The 23,205-nt window shown below is 38.6% G+C and overlaps 1 protein-coding gene across 2 annotated transcripts in view; it reads right to left on the reverse strand.

The window, feature by feature from the left end:
• Positions 1-23,205, reverse strand: part of pappaa (pregnancy-associated plasma protein A, pappalysin 1a) — a 99,955-nt gene that overhangs the window by 36,481 nt on the left and 40,269 nt on the right. For both annotated transcript variants that reach the window (XM_063478446.1, XM_063478445.1), the window contains exons 11-13: positions 4,880-4,987; positions 4,459-4,594; positions 3,929-4,142 (exon numbers count right to left, since the gene is read on the reverse strand). In XM_063478446.1, coding sequence (XP_063334516.1) covers positions 3,929-4,142; positions 4,459-4,594; positions 4,880-4,987 — 458 coding nt within the window. The remainder of the gene's footprint in view (positions 1-3,928; positions 4,143-4,458; positions 4,595-4,879; positions 4,988-23,205) is intronic.

The following is a 23,205-nucleotide window of genomic DNA, read 5'->3' on the forward strand; positions in this document are numbered from 1 at the left end:
ATACCAAATCAATAAACTACACGGAGAAAAGGCTGCCATATTCTGCAATGCACATGAAAGCGGAGTGTGAATATTAGGGAATTAAGAACAACGGGATAGATGCTGTGCAAGCTACAATGGTGCAGTTTGACCACAGCTCTGTTAGGATCCTGATGGAGAAGGCGTTTAACACTCTTGGAATGCTTGGGTGCCCAAGGCACCTTTTTACAACAGTCTGCATTCTGTAGTATAGGGTTCCCCTATGAAGTGAAGAAAGCAAAGGAGAAGAGAGAAATAAGGAAAAGTATTTCACTCTCCTTCTCTGTCATTGTGTATGTGTGCGTGTGTGTGTGTGTCTGTGAGGGGGTGGGGGACCAAAGAGAGAGAGAAAGTATGTAAGAAAATACAGATCTGGAGAAACATTGTTAAACTCAGTCCTGCAACAATGGAATTTGTATCTTTCTTTTTTCTGTCTTATTTTAACTGCTTTCATTCCACATATTATTTCTTGCACTGCATGCCTTCTTTCTTAAGATTGTTAATAATCTAAGCCTTCTGTTTACATATACTGTTCCATATGCCCTTCATTTTTTCCCTTATTTTGCTCCCAGTATGTTAACTCATGTTGACAAAAAGCTACGTTGAGCAGGTGAAGAATAATTATAAAGCACAAGAGCAGCGGTCCCTTACGTCTACTCTTTGAGGACAAACTTGGGAGACCTAGGAGGCTGCTACATGGACTCTTTGGCTTTGAACAAAATCTCTTTGTGGTTTTTTGCTAGTCACTCTGGAATTTATGACATAAATTACAATTAACTACCTGGAAAACTAGCCTCCTTCCCTGCAAATGAGAATACATTATACACCACAGGGGAATAGTTTGTATGACAGAAAGGAGAATTCAAGAGAAATGAGGGAACTATACAAAAACTTTTGTGAATATTGGTTTTTTTTTCTGTTTTGTTTTTTGTTTTTTGGGGGGACAAATAAGTCCAAGAGTTCTCACTCTGGTGATGAGTGTAAAAGTTAAGAGAAGAAATGTGTGACAAACTGAAACAAAACCAATATATACATATATATGTATATACATATGTGTGCGTGTGCGTGTGTGTGTGTGTGTGTGTGTGTGTGTGTGTGTGTGTGTGTGTGTGTGTGTGTGTGTGTGTGTGTGTGTGTGTGTGTGTGCATTTGCTTGCAGACAAGCTTGGGACATAAAACTGAGTCATGTTAATAGCTCCTGTAGTTAACAACTCAGGGAAAAAGGGGATGTGGTGTTTTGTGGAGGCATAAGTATTACGGGAAATATGCTGCTCAGCCCAGGAGAATGAGAGAAGGAAAGTGGGCGCAGGAGGCACAAAAAAGGGGAGAATTAAGAAGAAGAAGATGGCAGTTAGAGGGAAAGGAGGGTCATGTGCAAGTAAAGGATGAGAAGACAGAAAAGGATATCAGAAGTAGTGGAGGAGCAGAGATGTAACAAATCAGGGAAAGGGAATAGGGATGTGTAGTATGTGAAAACTGAATAAAAGAAAATGTAGACGAGAGACAAGCAGCTTTCAAAGTGGGATATAAACAGTATAATGTAGATGATGAATTGGTATTGATTAAAGAAAAACAGACTTAAGACACAAAACAGAAAGCCTGGATTCTTCATGTCTATACGGCACTGCGCTGCACTATATTATCATATTCAGCTTGTAGCATGTTCAGAGCTTCTGAAGATAAGTGGGTATTGTCTCTTTGGCTTGCCATCATATAAGCAGCGTTTTCAAGAGCTTCTGGAAATTAGATCAAGTTGAGAGAATATGAAAGAAAGAAAAGTCAGCAAAAAGTCTTGGAGAAAGCAACTATGCCTCTGTGTGCGGCAACAAACAATTTCCTGGCTGATGCAGATGCACAGCAGTTTTAATCTATTTAGGTGCACTTGGATGTCTAACTGGCACACAACAAAAGCCACAAACAGCTCTATCTCTCCACACAGAACTCCAGACCATCCATTCTTTGGGTATTGTGGTGCGTATTTGTGCATTTCTTGTTGAAAGGTTTGTGGAATCATCGTCCCTGTGAACTGTTGCATGCATGACGGTGGTGTGGAAATTGATCAATTCTGACTGTGTGTGTGGTCTTCTTTAGGTATGTTTGTGAGTGGGTACTTGGAGGTAGTGGAGGCTCAAAATTGTTATTTTATAGCCAAATAGGTAATAACTGTTTTGGTGTTTCAGCCAGCAGCTGTTGAAAATGATGTAAGCATCTTTATTGGCTTTTATTAAAGTTATTATTATTATGAAGCTTTCTTTTCAGCTGTTATGAATCTTTATGCATCTCACATGGTATAATTTCCAATTTAGAAATGGTGCTCTGTACTTGGCCTCCAATTTGATGCCTGATTGATGCCAGTTTAAAGTTAGAGTTGAAGAAACCGCAGCTCGCAGCCTCAGTGCCCTATTGAACAAAAACATTTTTGGATTTTGTAAAAAAAAAAAAAATAGCTACAACTTAACACAACAGGCCAAGGATATTACACTTGTGAACTCTCATTAACTTGCATAGCTAATGCATTTCAGATTCAAATGTTCACATACAGGTTTTAGTTCACCTTGTCTTTTATGTTTACATATATATACAGCATGTGCTGAATATATATGTAAACATATCTATACAAAATATATGAAGAGAAGAAAATACTTTGGAGTCTGGGAACCATGAAGGCTTGTTTGATGCAGTACTGAGTAAAGGATCAAGATTTTTTTTAATAAACTTAAGTAGTTGTTCTCCAGGATTTCTGGGGGTCCTTTCAAAGTTTTTCTCTGGACATTAGCTGCCTTTTTCAGTCATTTATTACAACAGATGATGTCATGTTCTTAAGAAATAGGGAAAAGAAAAATCAATCGACGACCTGCCAAAGGACCTGAGAGATTCATCTGGACCTTCTATTGATCCATCTGCTGTTCACTGAAGTCTGATCAGAAATGGTCTCAGTGGAAGGGTGGCTGTCAAGTAGCCATTCTTAAGGAAGGAAAACTGGGAGAAAAGGCTGAGGTATGCCAAATTACATAAGAACTGGGCTGAAGATCAGTGGCTATAAGCCTTATGTACTGATGAATCCAAATATTACATTTTTGGTTAAAATTGTTGAGTATGAAAGGAGGAAATCAGGAAGTAGGTACAACAGTGAGTGGCTACAGCCATCTGTAAAGCACGGTGGAGGCTCTGTCATGGTTTGTGGCTGTATTTCAGCAAGTGGGGTTGTGTATTTTGTAAAAATTTATAGAATTACAAATGCATAAAGTATGGTCAGAGTTTGATTCTCCATGCAGTACCATTTGCCATACCACCTGAAAGACAACATCTTCATTTTTCACCATGACAATGATCTCAAACACACTCCCAATCCAGTAAAAGCATACCTGGATAGAAAAACACACAGTGGAGCACTATCAGTCAGAGCCCAGATATTAACACTATCGATTGATACAGTGCAGGATCTTCCTGAACACAACAAAAGGCAGCCAACATCCAAAGTAGAGCTTTCAATGTCCTTCAAAAAGCCTGGAGAACTGTTCCTGAAGAATGCTTAAAGAAATTCCAAGAGAGCTTGCCTAAGGAATTCAGGCTGTTTGGGGGCAATAACAGTTTGTCTGTATGCATAAATATGTGACTTGACAGCAAATGCATATCATAACAAGCTGTTTTGTTAGTCATTATCCACTCTGTGACTCAGAAACAAGACTTATTCTTTTGTTTAATAAATTAAAAACTAGTATAAATGCACCCGCATTCCTCCAAAACACATACAAACACTTGACTATAGTGTAAATTATACATGCATGTGTGTATGTGTGTGTGATATAACATGTTCATCATGTGATTTTGCATGCTTTCGACTGACGCCTGTGTTAAATATGTTAGCATCTTTTGCAGCGCTGTTACGTTTGTATATTTTTAGGCTCACCTCTGTCCTGTGGGGTTGTAGATTTCATTGCTTTGGCAGCCACTTATTGTGATGGGGTCAAAAGACTGGAAGGAACGCAGGGCTACGCCGGAGATGGCCACGAGGTGAGAGGAAAACATCACCAGGATAGCCTTGGTGTGGTAAAAGGCCACCGACAGGTCATGACTCACTGGGATGACCAAAGGGTTTGTGCGACAGCTTAGACGCCACTCACCTGTGGAGAGGATATTGGGGCCGAGAGCAGAAGACAAAACATTGTGCATTGACGTCGAGATAGGGAAGGTAGGGGACAGAAGCAGATGTTAACCAACCTCAAAGATCAAAAAGAAGAGGAGGCCTACAAAGCAGCTGGTGATGAAAAGCTGATACCGTGTTCTAACTGAGACATAGCCAATCAAGTTAAAAAACAAAGGGATGAAAGCAACACATACTTAAGGGGCGGTGTTCTATATGACGTATGCTTTCATCATTTCACTTAGACTGATACAGAGGTAAGTAGTAGTTTGAAAACACATTAAGATAATTCTCACCTAGGCTATGGATCCCCTCCTTGGTGTCCACCAGTTGAACAGTAATATTACATTGTGTCTGATCAATGAAGCCAGTCCCATCAGCAGCCAAGTGTATAATTACTGCTGCTGCCACCATGGGATGAGAAAAGTGGGCCTGAATAAAGGGAAAAGGGAAAAGCACAAAGTTAAGTGTAATTTATCACTTGTATCCTATTTCCAAGAGCTACATGTTTGTGTTTGTGTGTACAACTAGATTTATCCTAATTTGTTTAGTATCTAATACACAGATACTTTCCCAATCCAGGCGTCTAATGCTGATTACTCTCTAAAGCTTTGTCAGTATCAGTACAGCAGTTTGACATTATTACAAAGAACACTCAACCCAAAAGCGCAATTTTCAGGTGTCATCTGAACTATATTTCATGGATATTGGTGTTACCTTAAGCCAGTATGTATAATATCCCCAGGCTGAATCAGCCACTCGACAGGGGAACCATGCGTACTGCGACACTCCATCAGATAGATCAAACACCTTGGACTGACATGTCTGGAGAAATACAAGTGACAAAGAAAGGAGAATGAACAATTTTGTACAAATCCTTTTGTTAAAATGTTCTTCTTTTTTAAAACAAATGAGACCAAATTTCTCACAGAAGAAAAACTGTCAAGAAAGTTTTTAAAAAGCACACACATATAAGGAGCTGGTCTCCAACCACTTGCAGTCAGTTGCCATGTTTAAAGTAACTTTGGTGTCTCAATATGGCAACGAAAGACAGAGTCAGTCTGCTATCAGTTTGCAGTTGAAAGACACTAAAAAAGCTTGCTTTTATTTAGGAATATAATCAGAATACAACCATCTGGCAACCAGTTAAGTCCAGTTCCCAAGGAGATGCATCGTGAACTAGTTGCACAGAATGAGTCAGGCTGTTTGCAGTGTGTTGGCAATCTGTCTGCATTTATAAATGAGAAGGCACTTATTTACAAACCTGTCTGAGACAGATTGCTGTCACTTTGAGTTTGACTGTGATTGTTTAGAGGCAGGTTGCCTCCCACCAGGCGACCTGTGCAATCACGTTGCAATGTGATCTCCCAGAGGTTAAAGCTGTTTCATTGTCAACCTCTGGGAAATCATTTTGTCGCTGAATGTGAAAAAAAGTTCAGTATAATCACAGCTGTTGATTTTTCCTGCTCGCAAGAAGGTAGATGTTGTATTCTTACTCTACTGTGACTAAGCCATAAGTGGAGGGTTTGGTGGTCTTTGGCATCTTTTCTCTGCTTTCTGGAGAAAATGTGATTCTGTTGGCTTCATTGAGTAATGACCTTCAGCTTGCAAAGGGGCAAAATGTAGTCAAGTGTAGAGCAGTTAAGAGCAGATTTCCAAATTTGAAATGTGTTGGTGCCCCAAGTGGAGAAGTATCTCCAGGGCCTTATTGATGAGTATTTAGAGATGACTGTACATATTCACTGTTCTCCTTCTCACCTCAACTCACTGTACATGTTAGTGATGATTTAAACAAAAATTCTGATTGATTATTCCATTAGACCCAGTCCAGTTAGGTCTTTGCTGGATTTTTTTCCTATTTCTTATGAACATCAGACACTGTTCACATGCAGTAGATTGTATTTTCTAGGCCTGTCACCACTTTTGTCCTATACTTGTCCAGTTTCCTCAGATTTTGTAGGGACACACTGCACAACGTGCTGAGATTAGTTTTCATTTGATAGGGAATCACTTGTAAGTGCTCTTGCAACAAGCTGCTAGTGTTTAAAGACACAATCTGAAAACGGATTCTTTGATAAGCTATCTGTGTAGACACAACACTGATTCATCCCTTGAGCTGGATATCTTTTTTAAATGCTTGAATCATTCACTGGTCAATGCTTGTTCAACAAACAAAGAAACATTCCCCTGAAATTGGTCAGTAGCCAATGTCTAAAGAAAAAGTTCGAAAGACTTTCAGAAAGCCTGGAGAACTATTGCTCAAGACCATTTTAAAACAATTACAAGAAAGTCTACCTCCTAATATATTTCCTTTACATTGATGGGTGACTCAGTATTTTTCCCAGTATTGTATATAGAGTGTGCAACCATCTAGACCCTTACAGTGTCCATTCCTATCAGCTACTGTTATCAGGGATGATTCCTGAAAAGCTTGTTCACTGTGCTGTGACCCCTACTTTTCCACAACCGTCACTGTTTGTGTACTGTTTGGAATGACGTGCAACTGACGTGCATTGTGTGCAGCACTGTTTGTTTTTGTCAACAAACCCAGCATCCTGTTGTGACACATGCTCCACACCCCCCTCCACTTTTTCTGTCTTTGATTCTTTTTATACTTGTCTCTGTTTTATGTTCTCAGCATGCCCACTCTGTCATGCCGCGCACGTCCGCTAGAAGCCCTCAGAGAGTATTTGAAATTTTATGTAGCACTTTAATTTGTGACTTGTGTTGCAGAAATTACTCACTCAAAAAAAAAAGTGCAGAAAAAGACAGTTACTCTGTTTTATTTTTCAGTTTAACTTATGTATCAGTTACCTTTATAAAAGTTAAAAAAAACATTTAAATTAAAAAAATGAATGAAAAAGAATATTCGCGATATCTTAGAGAACTTGCCACAGTTCTTGTGTGGCTTTCGACTGCCTCAGTTGCATCTGTCTGCGTCCATGTAATCCCAGACAATGATCGGAGCTCTGCGGGGACTGTACCATATGCTGCAGTACTCGTTGCTGTTCTTGTTGCAGAACATAGTTTTTTTGGACACTGGCTGTAAGTTTGTGGTTGTTGTTATGTTGAAAAATAAATCTGGGACTAATCAGTTGCCTTCTTCATGGTATTATGTTATGGATAATAATAAAATATATCTGGTTAACCAAAGTGATTTGTACAATAATGAGGCTCAGCTTCATATATACTATTTATACGTCTAAATTTGAATATAGCGATAGGTACGTATGCAAACCCATTCACTAAATCCAATGGCATGCCTGCTGAAACAAAACAATATAGGCACACAAGCTATAAGCTTGTTTCAGCTGTATGAGGATTTAGAACCAATGACTTTCCCCAAAGGCAAAGTTGTAGAGCAACATGTTATTTTGATCAGTTGGGGTCACATTTATACCGATTGTATCATGCCAGGATTGTCCAGGTACACAGAGGTAAAAGAAAAACTATAACATTCCTCGTTTCTTTTCTTTTCTTTCCTTTCTTCTTTACCTTACCTGCTTTGAAGTGTGGCTGTATACAATGACTGCAAATACATTTGATTTCTGAAAGTCAGCAAACAGATCTGAATTATGAACAGCTAGTATTGTGTGGAGTTATACATTACATGACTGCAGAATCACATATATTATATGTCATATAATATATCATATAATATTACTGTTGTGCATTTGGTAACATAATAAAAAATCTCTAACCTCTGGGAGTTCAGAAAAGTGCACTAATTTACCTCATTAGCTTTGGCAGTATCGCGAGCCATGTCAAAGTGATATGGAGAAAAATAAACAGGAGAAACGGTAAAAGACTATTGAGTGGTAGATAAACAGATAATGAGAAGAGAGGACACGTACCCAAGGACAGTGAGTTTCACTTGCTGCCCTGAGCTAGTGAAATAAGACACCAGTAACATGAGACTTTTGCTACTGTAAGATCCTGCCACTGTGGAAAACTGTCCAGAGCAGCTATCTGTCCATATATCTGTCCCCTGGATCTGTTGACGTGACCTTTCCGATCAGAGCTGAAGTGGCAGAAATGAGAAATGCAGGTGACAAAACCTAAGATAAGTTGCCATGATGGTATGGGACTACTTGGAAGCAATCATGATGATCTTCTTTGTGATAATCACTCCAGGTTTTTTGAAAACAGTTACGAGAAAATTTGCTGAATGGTTTGCTGAAAGTTTGCTGAATGCAAAAAATAGGGTGTGAATTTATACCTCACATACAGCCATACAATGGGGGGAAATAGTTGTTTGATTCACCACTGAATTTGTAAATGTGCTCACACAGAAAACAGTTCCTAACTTTTATAGTAGTTTTATTTTTATGGAAAGAGAAAGAATAGCAACCGAATATCACGAAAAAACAAATGAGATAAAACCCCAAAAAGTTGATTCTGTTCATCTATATGTAGAGTTTTCAGTGGGAGAAACGTTTTGTCACTCCTCCAAGTCACCCCAACCTTATAAACATTACATGAAACTGTCACCACTGTGAGGTTTATATATGTCCGTTAATAACATAAAAGTTATAAACTAATTTGCATGTCATTGAGTGAAACAATTATTTGATCCCCAAGCAAAACATGACTTAGTACCAGTTGGAGATCCTGTTCCTAGCTGGTCAGCAGGTTTGTCAGTAGGGATTTTGTGTTCTTGCTGACGGTGGTTCCAACTGCCTTCAGATCATTGACAAGCTGCTCCTGTGTAGTTTTGGGCTGATCCACCACCTTTTTCTTTATCATCCTCACGCCATGACACAAGACCTCCAGACCAAGGGTGATTGCTGGTCATTTTGTATTTCTTCCATTTCCAAATAACTGCACCAACAGCCATTGCCTTCTAACCGAGCTTCCTGATGGTCTTCCTGACATCCTTTGGCAGATCTTTGGTCTTGTCTGTCTTCGTTGAAATTGATGATTTGGGTGTGCTTTATATATATATAACAAGGTGAGATCAGTAGTATCTGTAATTTATTGTAACAGTGTCTGTGATTGATTGATTCATTGATCAATTGCAATCTATATGCCACATGGACACATAGTGGAAGAAAGAAATTTGGCTGGGTTGTGGAGGATCAAACACTTTTTTCACTCAATGACATGCAAATCAATTTAAAACTTTTAAGTAATGTGTTTTTTTCCTGTATATATGGTTGATATCCTGTTTCTCTCCATTAAAATATAACTACCATAAATATATGAGAGTTTTCATTTCTTTGGAACTGAGCAAACTTACAAATTCAGCAGGGGATCAGATAATTATTTTTTCCACTGTACAGTAAGTCTGCTGATTTGCTGTGGGCCTGTTTCCATTACTAACTCTTCAGTGACAGCAGATGACAAAACCTTTTATATATATAAGCCACGTACTTGTTTATGTAAACACACATATCACTCCCTAGACACTCCTGATTCTCCTGTATTTCCCCACCCTCGAGAAAACAACCCTACTTTATCAAAACAACAGAAGGCAATTCACCCCCCCCCCATGTGTGAGTCAGCTATATTAACTACCAGGTTATGTTGTCATTGTTTTTTTGTTTTTTTCAAATTACAATTAGGTCCATAGGTTTGTAGACAAATACATATTTTACAACCAGCAATCATTAGGCTGAAAAAACAAAATAAACCTATGAGAGAGAGCATAAAAATTTTTAGGACTGACCAAAATCTACAATCTTGTACATATTTAAAAATAATGAATAAATGCACTGGTCAGCTTAGGAACATCAAATAGCCTTGATGACCACAGATGACAAATGAAGTGAACCATTGCAGAAGTCTTTCTTTGTTAAAGAAAAACCACTTCACAATCTCAAACAAAGTCAAGAAAACTATTGAGGAGGGACTCACTTTCATGAATGTCAATGTAGCGGGTTTAAAACCACTGGTTACCCTCAAGAAGAAGATTCAACTTTGCCAGAAAATCTATATCTTACAAAATATTAAAAAGAGCCTGCTCAGTTTTTAAATCTGGGGAATTTAAACCTACATCAACTTGTATCAGAAGGACGAGAAGTGAAAAGCATGGGGAGAAAGAAAAACAGCTCATGATCTAAATCACACCACAGCAACTCAAACATGGTGGAGCCAATGTCTGTAGATATCAAACTTGAAAGAAACATTCACTGCTTCAGACCTTGTTCAAAAATTATTGTGTCACATTTGTGCTATAAACAGATATTATTTACAGGGACAGGAATAAATGTATTCTCAAGAGTAAGTACCCAAGGGAGGCAAAAGGAAGGGTGGTAGGACAGAGGGATGGGAATCTGCAGATTCAGAATATATAGTTATTTATACATGAAACCAACTTCAACCAACTAGGCAAGGTGCTGCTTCACTAACATCTGCAATACACCTCTGCATGACTTACTCTAGTATTGAAAATGTTATTGACAAATTAAAGTTAGCTTCTCTTGTCATTCCCTTTTAAAATTCTTTTTCTTAATATTCTGTCTCCCAAAGAAGAAAGATATTAAAAGAAAACCTTTAGTAATAATCCATCAGCTGAGTACAATAAGACCAAATTAAAAGGGATACTGCTTAATCAGTCTGCTCCTAATATTGTATGTAGTAAATCACGGAATAGGATTTGAGTGTGGAAATGCAAATGGTATTAGTGTCACATACATAATTTACTAGCTATTTATAAGATGCAGTCCTCTGGATCCTTAAACACAAAGATCTGGTTGACATTATTTTCCTTCAAAACCTCAATCATCAGTTTCATATTTAATGCATGTAAATGGAGATTGTTATTTGAGAAAGTCAAATGGTTAAGTGTCATTCTGAAACTATACAAACTGTTGCTTTTCTTGAATAAATAGCAACACTGGAGATGAGTTCAAGTCCTTAACATCAAAATGCAAACGCACACATACACATGGTTACACACATGGTCTTAATATTTACCAGCTGGCTAGTCAGACTGGCAGACAACAGAACTGCAGACACAAACTGGTGTTTGTAAATCACCACTTTGGATAAAAGGAGAGCTAAGTGACTTAAGCCAAGGGGAAACCAAAGCAGATAAATGTGATGAGAATGAGAGAGTTCAACTGTCAGACTCATTACTCTAAAAATACTGTCTGCAATGAAAACAAAATCGACTAAAGTCATAAAGCACACTGTAAACAGTAGGAAATGGAGAGAGGGTCTCTTAGCAAAGGTACAGTAATGATGATAACAATAATGGCTCTAATAGCATAATATAACAACAACAAGCCTTTCCGCTGGTGCCAGGGAGACGTTAGATCACCTCTGTGCACAAAACACTTAACCATATACAAATACAAATATATATATCTGCTCATACGCAAACAAACACATCACACTGTATATACAGTCTAAACCCACCTGATGTTAAAACCTACAGATTTTAAAAAATATATAAATAATAAAAAACTATTAAAAATGCCTTGAATGCAGTTCAATAAATCTCATAGAAAAACCTACAGCTATGAGCTATATGTTCTTGAAAGATTTATATCACATTTTTAGGAGGCCCTGCAAAGCTCTTTTCCATATCTTTCAAAAATTGGAGAATGTCCCAAGAGCGTTCAGGACTTTCCTGAAACTCTAGTCTCATTTCTTTCTATTCTGCATTAAACAAAGCATTACAGTGAATCTACAGGGGGTTCAAATGCAATCCAATTTAGTTCAGTTTTATTTATATAGCTCAACACTGTAACAATAGTCAGCTCAAAGACCTTCACATTGAAATGTTTAATGATCAGTGACTGTCAGTTTTCAAATGTATATGCTATCTTATTATAAATGCTATAAATGCTACATCAATTTGTCAGATGTTAAATTTATTACTGTATTAGCTAACATTTCTAATTAATATCTTGGACAGATCATTTGTGGTCAAAGTGAACTAAACCTTTCATATATAGGTATTAAAGGTTTAGTTATTGATATTAGTACATACATCTTAAACTATCTTTTAACACTTTTTTCACATTTGTAGTACAGTAATTCACAAGTTGAGTGGTATGGCCACCCACTCAAAAAATGGAGAATATAAGGCACTTATGAGTGTTTACATGAAAGAACAGTGTCAACAGATTTGACAGTGTGATGCTATGTCTGATACTGAAGTCAGACACAGCATAACAGCAGGTGGAAGTGGGTTGTAAAGTGGCTTGCAGGCCAGCACCTGACTTTAAAACTCTATAAAACAAGGTAGTGACTTAGGCTATGTCCACAAGTAAAAGTTTATTTTTTTAAATGGGTTTCTGCTTTACATTTTGAAAATTATCTGCATGGGACCACAAAAAACACAATGCCATGACTATGGCAAAGAGAATATAACCCTAACCATATGGAAATATTGGTCAGTCAGAAGCCTACAAAAAAGACACGTGTCACAGCCCACATAGCACACAGCTCTGGCCCAGATCTGGTGTTAAGCCGGCACTGCTGGCTGACTTCTGGCATGTTAAGTGGTATGTCATTCAGATATGGGCCAGGCCTGGCGTAGATGGCACTGTTTATATGATGGCATGCCACATCTGGCCCAATTGTGGTTTGGTTTAGCTGGCCAAGGCTCATAGAAAACAGGTCTGGCCCAGATCCGGTAATAAGCTGGCACTTCTGACTGACTGGTTTCATGGCAGGGTGTATGTCAACCAGATATGGGCCAGGCCTGGTGTAGATGGCACTGTTTATGTGATGGCATGCCACATCTGGCCCGATTGTGGTTTGGTTTATGTGGCCCAGGCTCATAGAAAACAGGTCTGGCCCGGATCCAGCATCAATCTGGCACTTCTGACTGACTGGTGTCATGGCGGGGTGTATGTCAACCAGATGTGGGCCAGGTCTGGCAATGATGGTACTATTTATGTTCCTATTTTCCTATTTCAGTTAGAAAGGCCAAATGCCATGTTACAATACTATACTGCTATGGTAGCCAACGTTTCAAATGCAGGTTTGACAGTTTTGTGAGTGTACACTTTATCCAAAACCTAGTGAGGGTTTACTTATATTTACCACCGGGTGGCCGTAACTCAGGAGGTAGAGCAGGTCATCTAATGATCGGAAGGTTACTGGTTTGATCCCTGGCTCCTCCAGGCTGTATGTAAAGATTGTGAATGTGTATGAATGTAGTTAGTAAGCACTCAGTTTAGAGAAAGTGTGTGAATGTGGCATGTTGTATAGAGCACTATGAGTAATCTGGGAGAGTAGAAAAGCGCTATGTAAGAATCAGTCCATTCACTGTCTGAACAGAGTTTTGTCATGTTTCTTTTGTGCTATCATGTTCTAGCACATGTTGTTATTACATGGCTTGATTAAGGTACACATTAGGCTGACATCTGGGGCCAGACGTAATCCACACATGGGCCAGCACAGGACCACCAGTGTGTCTGCAACTGGCCTTGTGCTGGCCCATGTGTGGGCCATATCTGGCAAACCAGATCTGGGCGACCAAAGGGCCGTCATTCTTTGCGGTATGTGGGCCATGTGTAAGCACATTGTGTGGGCCAGATCTGGGCCATACCAATTTTGCTATGTGGGAGTCTGATGTAAAAAAAAAACAAAAAAAAACTTTAACACATTAACATTGCTAGACAGCATCTTTGTTTTCCACATGTAAACTCAGAAATGGACTTTCGGCAAATCTTCCCCCTGGAAGGGGTTTACATGTGGATGTGTACAAAAAGCTACTTTTATCAGAATATTCATATTGATGTGGACAAGGCTTCAAATTGTTTTGCATTTTTCTGTATTTGGAAAAATTTTGGACTCTATAAAATTAGGATGACATTTTTGGTAAAAGGACTGGTACTTATATAGCACCGTTTTACTCAATTCAGCACTTAAAGCATTTTCTACTTCCTCACCCATGCAATCACATATATTCATATAGTGCTTTTATCTACGTATAAGTGCTGTCTAAGATTCACAGAGTCACTCACACTTCAGTGGATGGATCAGGGTTAAGTTGGGGTTCGGTATCTTACCCAAGAATACTTCAGCATGTGGAGTGGAGGAGTCAGGGGTGTATTGACCCTCCAAATTGGTAGATGAGCCACTGGAGCCACAGCCTCACCAAGAGAACTTTTGAAAGAATATATTTAATTACTCACACTGCCTCGTTCTACACTAGTTTGTCTTAGCTTCCTTCCAAAAAGCCCATCCATCCATCCATGTGTATATCCAATTTCTTCACCAGTTATCCAGTTTAGAGCTACTAGGTTACTGGAGCTTCTTCCATCTGTCATAAGGCAAAAGATGTGGTACACCGTGGCCTGATTGCCATTCTGTCACAGGGCCAACACAAACAGACTACCATTCACACTCACATCCATACCTACCACCATTTCAGAATCACCAGTTAACCTAACATGCATGTTATTGTACTATGAGTAGAAACTAGAGTACCCAAAGACAATACAGGCAGACATAACAATATGAAAACTCCACAAAGAAGGCCCCAGCTGGTCAGTGGAATCAAACCCAGGATCCGTTTCCTGATGCTAACCCCTGCAGCTACTGCACCATCATATCATTGTTTTTTTTTTATATTTTAAGTCTGCACATTGGAAGCAGAAGTCAGCATCTGTGAGGCATTTGTGACAACAGAGAGAAAGAGAAACAGAGAGAAACTAGTATGCGTTTCCAAGCTCCATCCCAGGGTTTACTGGAATGCTGGTGAGAGCCTGGTGTGTGAGGTAATGTCCTGTCACCAAGACCCGCCCATACCTACTGAAGCTCACCGTCCCATTGGTCCAAGGCTAATAATATGTAACTTCCATGGCCTACTGAGAGTGGGGCTGTAAAAGTTAGTAAGTGGTGCAATGATGCAGTGACTGGGTGGTAGGGAGCATAGACCACAAACTAATGTATAGGGATTGTTGAGCATACAATGCCAGCAAGTTGAAAACAGATGGGCCTGAGGAGAATGTCCCTCAGTTATAGACCCCTCTGTATAATAAAACTGTGCTAAAATTCTGCATATTAACAGCTTGAAAATGTTATGGGGGGGTCATCAGTGCCATAAAAAAAATCACCATCTTCAATTAGGTTTCCACATGCTGGAACCACAATAATAACTGAAACTGGAAAAGTAAAAGGGAGGGAAAAAAATGCCACCCCAGAGGTTTCTTTTTAATGATACCGCACGCTTATGTCACTGGCACTCTGCCTGATGAGGACTGTGTGGTTTGTGGGGCATGTTGGTGAAAGAGACCGTGCCAGATTGGCCTTCCTGAACTGGTGAAAGCAACAGCTCAGCTACTGTATGAACTTCTGTTTTTGTGGGTACTCTATGTGTGTGTGTGTGTGTGTGTGTGTGTGTGTGTGTGTGTGTGTGTGTGTGTGTGTGTGTGTGTGTGTGTGTGTGTGTGTGCGCATGTGTGTGCGCATGTGTGTGTTTTAGCTAGTGTAGCAGTAGGTGTAAGTTTGCCAGTGTATTTGTTTGCATGTATATGCATAGGAATATGTAGAGGAAAGAATGTGTAAACATGTATGTATGCGCTGCAGTAGCCTGTATACAGTAGGCATATATCCTCCACTTAAGTGCACAAACACATGCTGGATGCTTTTTTTGGGAGGACAGAAAGGGGCCAGTTATTGTTTCCTGGTTTTACTAGACAGAAATAAGTTCTTTTACAGTGCCTCCTTCTCCCTCTTGCTTCCCTCTAAAGCATTTACGCAAAGATGAATGTGGTAGGGGTTATTTAATCCAAACCTCATCCACATATGTTTGTTTTACATCTTTCTCAAGATGGGCGAACTTTGTATATAAGCAGCTTCTTGCAACACGAGATGTAAAATGTTATCCCTTCTGGTGCTTATGTATAATTAAGATTAGTGTTCTCAAGAGGTTCCTGGGAGTTGCATCAGAGATTACCTGGGCATCAGCACTCTCTGGAGAAATCACCTGGTTTGCCTTTTTTTAAGCTGAAAGTCTAAATGCACCTACACAAACACAAAGTTATTTACACACATGTACACGAAGACAGGGAGGCTGTACACATGAATGGAGGCACACATGGGTACACACACACACACACACACACACAGGCACACACGCACAGACAAAGGTCAGTTGCTAGGGCCAATTCTCAGCTCCATTTCCCCTAGAGCAAGTAGAGCTGGCTCACCATATTCCACAGTGTGGTAGCGGGGGAACATTATGTTCTGCTCCACAAAGAGAGCAGTAGTACATTTAAGGCCCCTATGGACCTGCCCTATAATTCTGTTATGGAGTCGGCACTGTGTGTGCGTGTGTATGTGGTGTGTGTGTGTGTTTGCCGATGTGTTTCTGTCTTGTCTCTGAATCATTTACATAAGCTTGAAGTTATGTCATTGTACAGGTATACTATATTTGATGTCTACAAATGTTGCATTAGGTTCACAATATGACAACACACACACACACACAACTATTCAACCCGGCTAAAAAGTTAATGGCAACAATAATGATAATAATGACATTTTTATTTTTTATTTTGCCATTAATGTTAACTTCATACACTTTCTAGTGGTATTTTGATTGGATCGAACTATTCATTTGAGGACATTTTAATGTGGGAATGGCCAGTAAGAGTGGTGTTGGACCATTTTCAGCTTTCAAAAGAATTTTTTTTATTCGTTTATGTATTTTCTTTAATTTCCAGATTGTTTTACCCCCATTTATAACCTTAAACCCCATCTGTCATTTGTCATTTGAGTTTCTGCCACCTTACATTATTTCATCTGTAATTTAGGCAATTATCTTTATATATCATTTCCTTCATTTTTAATGTAACCACTCTTTCATTCAAACACAAAAAGTCTCTACAATAGTACATAACTAAACAGGGTAGTACAAGAATTCAAAGACTTTATTACCGAAAACAAAATGTGTATCAGTCAGATAAATATCACATTTGCATTGTATAAGGAGGAGCACAGGCCACTAAACTGCTGTATTTTATTCAAACTGTCAGATTGTGTTAATGACTCTTTGCACCATTCATTTTCGTGTTGAAGAATTACTCCTAGTGGTTCCATGTTGGAGCGTCATTCATCTTTCTCCTTGGTTTTGCACTGGTGTATGAAGATGATTATGATACAGCAAAAGTATACAATATATCTGTATACACCTCCTAAACACAAAAACACACACACACCGTCTCTCTCTTAGACCAGTGCACAGCGCTTGAGAATCGTGCAGATATGCGATATCTTTCTCTTTCTGCTCAAGTGCCGTCTTGTGCTGTTGCTGCTTTCTTGCATCCGTAAAGATACCAATCACTGTTGCCCGCCTTGCTCTCTCTCCCACAGAATCAACACAGTCTTTAGACATCAAACAGACCTGATACACAAAGCCAATACAGCAGTTGTTTACTAGATCTGAAGGAAATGATGTGCTATCTACTTCCCCTACCCCCAACAGCAACAAATACCCATAAACACACAGAGTTCATTACACTTTAGGATTGTCCTGAATAAGACGCATGTACTACAGTTCGGGATTTGGGTTTATCAAGTTAACTTAACTAAAAAAAAAAACCTTAAGATTTAACCCTGGGTTTTCTGTATTACAGAGGCGGCTCGCTTCTTACCAGATTGGATAGCCATGGTAATTTATGCAGACCAACCCCGCTCCAGAGCTGCTTATGTTTGAGCTTAGAGACGTATTCTCAGGAGCGTAGGGTCACCAGATCCATCAGATCTCAGTGCAAGAAAACAAAGAGGGTCTGAAGTTTGTTGTTCTTTGTCATTCCTGATGAGCATCAGTAAGACATGTTGTTTTTAGACAGCAAATAATTACCTGAAATGGATCACCTTATTTTTAATTATTTTTTTGTATAGAGTTTATAATTTTCTGTCTTTCATATTTATACTTTGAGTAACTTTAACAAATCAATCTCTCCATTTGAGATTAATTAAGGATACTGATTCTAAAAGCCTTGATAAACAATCCTAGAACATTAATTTTATAATACAGCATAATTAGAATTCATTAGTAAAAATACAGGTATAACAGTGTATTTTATATTTATACTGTTATACTTGTGAACATAATTTGATTGCAGGCTCAGACTACTTCTGAACCCTGTTTATTTATTTAAGTTATTTACTTGCTCTTATTTACTTCAGGTATTACACCACTGCTATAAGACCTGAATAACAACTGTAATCTGAGTGATTCTCCCATCTCTTTATAGTACAGTTGTGATATTGACAAGTCTGTCAGCTTGCATTGTCATTATTTTTTCTGGCTTTCTTTCTTAGCTTCACACAGCCTGGGCTTTACTTATATTTTGCCACTTTTCTGGTGTTACTGACAAAAACGCTTAAACTGAATGCTTTTCATGTTAAACTGCTACATTGCATTTTTCCTATTATGCACACTCACGGTGCTAATTTGTCTGCAGCAGCTGTCTTGCTTTTAGCTTTTATGTGTTTGATCTCTTGATACTTTTTTTTTCTTTGTAAAAACCAGCAACTCTGCTCACTTTAGACATATCCATGTTTCTGATTGATTATATATTGCCTGTGCCATCCATTTCATTTGAACACACTTGGAGCGCACTTGGATTGAGAAACCCTGGCTTGACTTATCAAGTTGACCACCTTTCACCACTCTTGTTATGTCCTCGGTATGCTGAATTAATTGACAAAGAATTTAAATGAATTTTCAAAGAATTATTTGACCATTAAAAAGGCATGAACATGCATTACTTTATACAACAAAACCTTAATGAATGCAGCTAGCACAGGATTACTTGCACAGTGTTTTTGGAAAGAAGAGTGGAGACGGATGACGCATAGGACAATTGGTGAAGTCACCCCATGTGTGTTTATACACCACTACTGTATTTAATCATTAGCAATTATTAAACTCTGTCTCTTGATTTGCCTTTTCTCCTATCTCTCTCTGTTCTTATTACTTTCCCCTCACTGCCAAGTGGCCACAGGAGATGGCTCTCCATACCTGCACCTGGTTCTGCTGAAAGTTTCTTCCTGTTAAAAGCGAGCTTTTCCTTCCCACTCTCACCAAGTGTTTGCTTATACAGGGTTGTGTTGTTGGTCAATGTTGCGGTTTCTCTTTAATATTACAGGGTCTTTACTTTACAATTTTCCAATACAAAGTGCCGTGATGCAACTGTTGTTGTGAATTGATGCTATATAAATCAAATTGAATTCCACTTTATTGAGATGTTTAGGTATCTCGTTGTGTCCCTGGACTCTGTAATGCTTTTCTTTGCATACTCCTTTTTAACTTAACCTCTTTCTGGGCCTCAGTTTGCAACCTTTTTCACTTTCACACATAAACACACACACACACACACACACACAGACCAGTACACCAAGAGGCATGGTACATATTATGGGATAAATGCTAGTGGTTAACCAGACACTAACTCCAGCAGAGAGGTTATTTTGGCTTTGTGTCATGGTAATGGCATTGTCTCCGGAGTGTGGTTGACTGAGATCAAAATGTTATCCTAAATAGAAGGTCCACAACAGGAAGGGAAGGCTGCTGTTCTATCTCTATTAGTGATCAGGTCGTGCATAAGAATCTTTTTACTTATTTCAGAGAAACCCAACTTCAGTGTGGTGTGCAATGAAGTGTACAAAGATTGGATGAATGAAAAAGAGGGTAAATGTCTAGTGGCCACTGCAGTACTATTATTATTCACGGCCAATGAATGCTCTTCGTACTTGTTTCTTAAAAAGACGTGTACTTTAGTGACTTCAAAAAGCAAGCATGTTTAAACTGAGAAGTTTTACCACTTTATTAGAAAATGTTAGCTAAATTTGTTGGCAGCAACACATTTCAAAAAACTTAAGACAGGGTGTTGTTTACCACTATGTAGCACCCCCGCTCCTTTTAACAACACTGTAAACATCTGGGGACTGAGAAGACCAGCTGCTGGACTCAGAGAGGAATGTTGTCCTGTTGTTATCTCATATTGGATTCTAGTTGCTCAAAAGTCTTGGGTCATTTTTGGGGGTGGGGGCTTCTCCCATGATTCAATTCCAGCCAGAGACAGAAATCGTCTTTAGTACTACTTACTTTTTCAGTTTTTGTTCCCATGTCCCAATTTGTTTTTCAGACATTACAAGGGAGCCAGATGATGTCAAATTCAAACTGAGCAAATATTTTTCATGAAATTATAAAATGTCTCTGTTTAAATGCTAAATATGTCCTATTATGAATAAAATATGGGTTTATGAGATGTTTTTGTTTGCATCTGTGTAAGCGAGGTAACTTTAGCCATTTCTGCTAGTTGGAATAGTTTAAATCCTCTTTACTTTCACTGGAATTTATTTTTAAAGGACATTAAAGTTTCCTTTCAGGCACAGTATTGAACCCAGATACACTGTGACTCACCTCCATATGTGTCAGTTTACAGTGTAGTAGTAGATTCAGGTAAAGCAAACAATGATTGGCCTAACATCTTCTCTTGTTTTTCTGTCTCTCAAGAGAAAGGAAAACAAATTGACACAGTTTTCAGCACTTCGAAAACCTTTCTGATCATGCCCTTAAAGTCCAGATTTGAAAACTGTTATGTGCACATTTGCAATTTGCAAACTTGTGCTTAAAGCAAAGAAATTCTTTAGTAAAACTGACCCAGCCGTCATCTTGATGATTACAACTGGTGACTATAGTTGGCTCCGTGACCCAGTGATCAAACAGCAGTGTTCACTGGAATAGCCTGTAAGCTTTTAATGAAAACAAGACATATCACACCAGGAACACTATCAGTAACATGCTATTATTGGTCCACACTGTCAGGGCTGCAGACATTAACATCCTGGTATGTCCAAAACTGAACATTTTGGCTGAAAGAACCTGCACTGTAGCACGTGTTATGGTCTACCATGTAACAGCAAAAAGAAGTTTTCTTGACCACACAAACACAATTGTGGCTCACCACTTGCCTTACTCAGCAGATCTGACTCCCTGTAACATCACTCTGTTCTACAAAATGAAGGCTCATTGCCTTTCAGAAATAATTACAACGTAATGGGAGTGCTAGAACTACTACAGGAAGGAGTCAACCTTTAGTGTAATGGTAAAATTGAATTCATAGAACTGTTTTGCAATTGTTTAACTTTTCACATTGATCACCGTCATCTTAAAGTTACCTGGAACTTGGCAGAACTACCACAACTGTTTTTTGACTAAAAAAGCTTTCCACCAGCAAGTATTCAAAGGCACTCAGGAAAGTTTGAAACTAGAAGATAGGGAATTAGATCCAGATGCCTGGAGAATGACTAATGCACTCTATGGTAAATTGTTGTTTGGCATTAAGGCCAATTATGAGCGAAAACAGCAATTAAAATACCAAATGGCTGGACACTGGCGAAAGTTCCTTCGAAATAGGTAAACTCTTCAAAGCCAGTGTTTTGCAACTGGTGACTGTGCTGCATTACATGTTGTTCTACCATGGTCACATTTAAACTGTATGAACAAAGACAGACCTAATGCCTGGTCTTCATCTTCACAACCAGTCTTTACATGCTTCATCTGAGGCATGAGCCTCCAGTGCAGTCAGCAATGCCACACACGTTCAGTTGCACAACTGCTTAGGAGAACAGCCTGGAGAGGATTTTAACTCAGTTATTGGAAGCCAAGATATGTTATCTTTCTTTCTTGTTTGTTCAAATAAACCCCTGTTAGCAATCATATATTTTAACTGTTACTGCACATATGCTTAAAGCCAGAAGAACACAGAATAATCAGTTTCATTTAAAGTTAAAATACAATTTGAGAAAATTTTGATGTGTTGAAAAGTTGAAAAATAAATCAATTTACATAAACACTGGTGATTTGAATATATATGATTTTCAGCTCATTGTATAAATAAGACTATGTGAGAATGTAAGGAAGAGATGGACAGAGCAGAGACAGACAGTGACAAGATCGTTGTGTTTTGTTAACCTGTGTTTGCATACTTTCCACACATGCATAGGCGCTTGTATTTCAGTGGCCTTATAATGAGGTGATGTCATCACATATAACCCTTGGGGAACAGTTTGTTCTTCACAGTAGAAGTGTTTTTTGAATGAACAATGTGTCCTTCACAGTAGAAATCCTTCCTCTATGGTTATATGGACATGTTCCACTGGTGTCTCGTTTCCCTCAGAAAATAAAACAGCTGCAATGTTGTTGGTTGGAACAAACTCTTTTTTTTTGTTTTTTTTTAATACTCAAACAGAGGTTGTGCAATATAAATATCAAATGCATTAACTGTCAGTTAAGTGATGGTTAATCTCCTATCCCTGTTTGAGCAAGGCACCTTAACACAGCTGTTCAGGAAAAACTAGTTCATTGGCTTTGTAAAAATGCATCATCAGCAGTAGGAACAAGCTCTACCAACAACACACATTTCCAGCATTATACACCTCAGAAGAGACAGCACAGTTTGTGTAGAGGTGTAAAGTCTTTCAGGACAAAGCAAAGTGTAAAGTATATTTATCACTATAGCATTTAACAATAAAGTGATGTCACCAGTGCAACTTACCTACTAGCTGAATGTTTTTTTGTGAGAAAATGACAAAATAATTACCTCCAAAAATAAAATATGGCTTAAAAAAGAGATAACATACATCAATAACATGTCTTATCTTTCACCATCCATATTAGGGAAAGGGGATTAAGTAGGATTGAGGCTAATGCATTTGTGTGTGTCCAAAGCTTTGTGTGTGTGTGTGCTTGTATCACTTATGTTGTGAGGACACATGTCTGTATGCACACACTGTAAGGACCGACCTCCGTTTAGGGGGGAAAAGCCCCCATAAAGTAAATCATTCTATTTAGGTAGTCAGCCCCTTTCCTGCCTCTAAAGAAACATATCAAGCAAGCAGCCTTAAGTAAAGTCAGTGGCTTCGTATGCTTCTTCTATAAGCATTACTTTAATGAGAGCAGAAAACCCGTACACGCAATTTGGGAGACATCTAATTAAAAGTCCCGATATTACCAATTAGATGGCAAAAAAAAGCGATTTCACTTTTTTTTTTTTTAAAGTGTTGCAGAGTCTTCTGCACTGTGTGCATTTAACAGTATAAATAAGGAAGCAACAGTCATA

Source organism: Pelmatolapia mariae, linkage group LG7, assembly GCF_036321145.2.
Source record: "Pelmatolapia mariae isolate MD_Pm_ZW linkage group LG7, Pm_UMD_F_2, whole genome shotgun sequence".
In the NCBI taxonomy this organism is placed as follows: domain Eukaryota; kingdom Metazoa; phylum Chordata; class Actinopteri; order Cichliformes; family Cichlidae; genus Pelmatolapia; species Pelmatolapia mariae.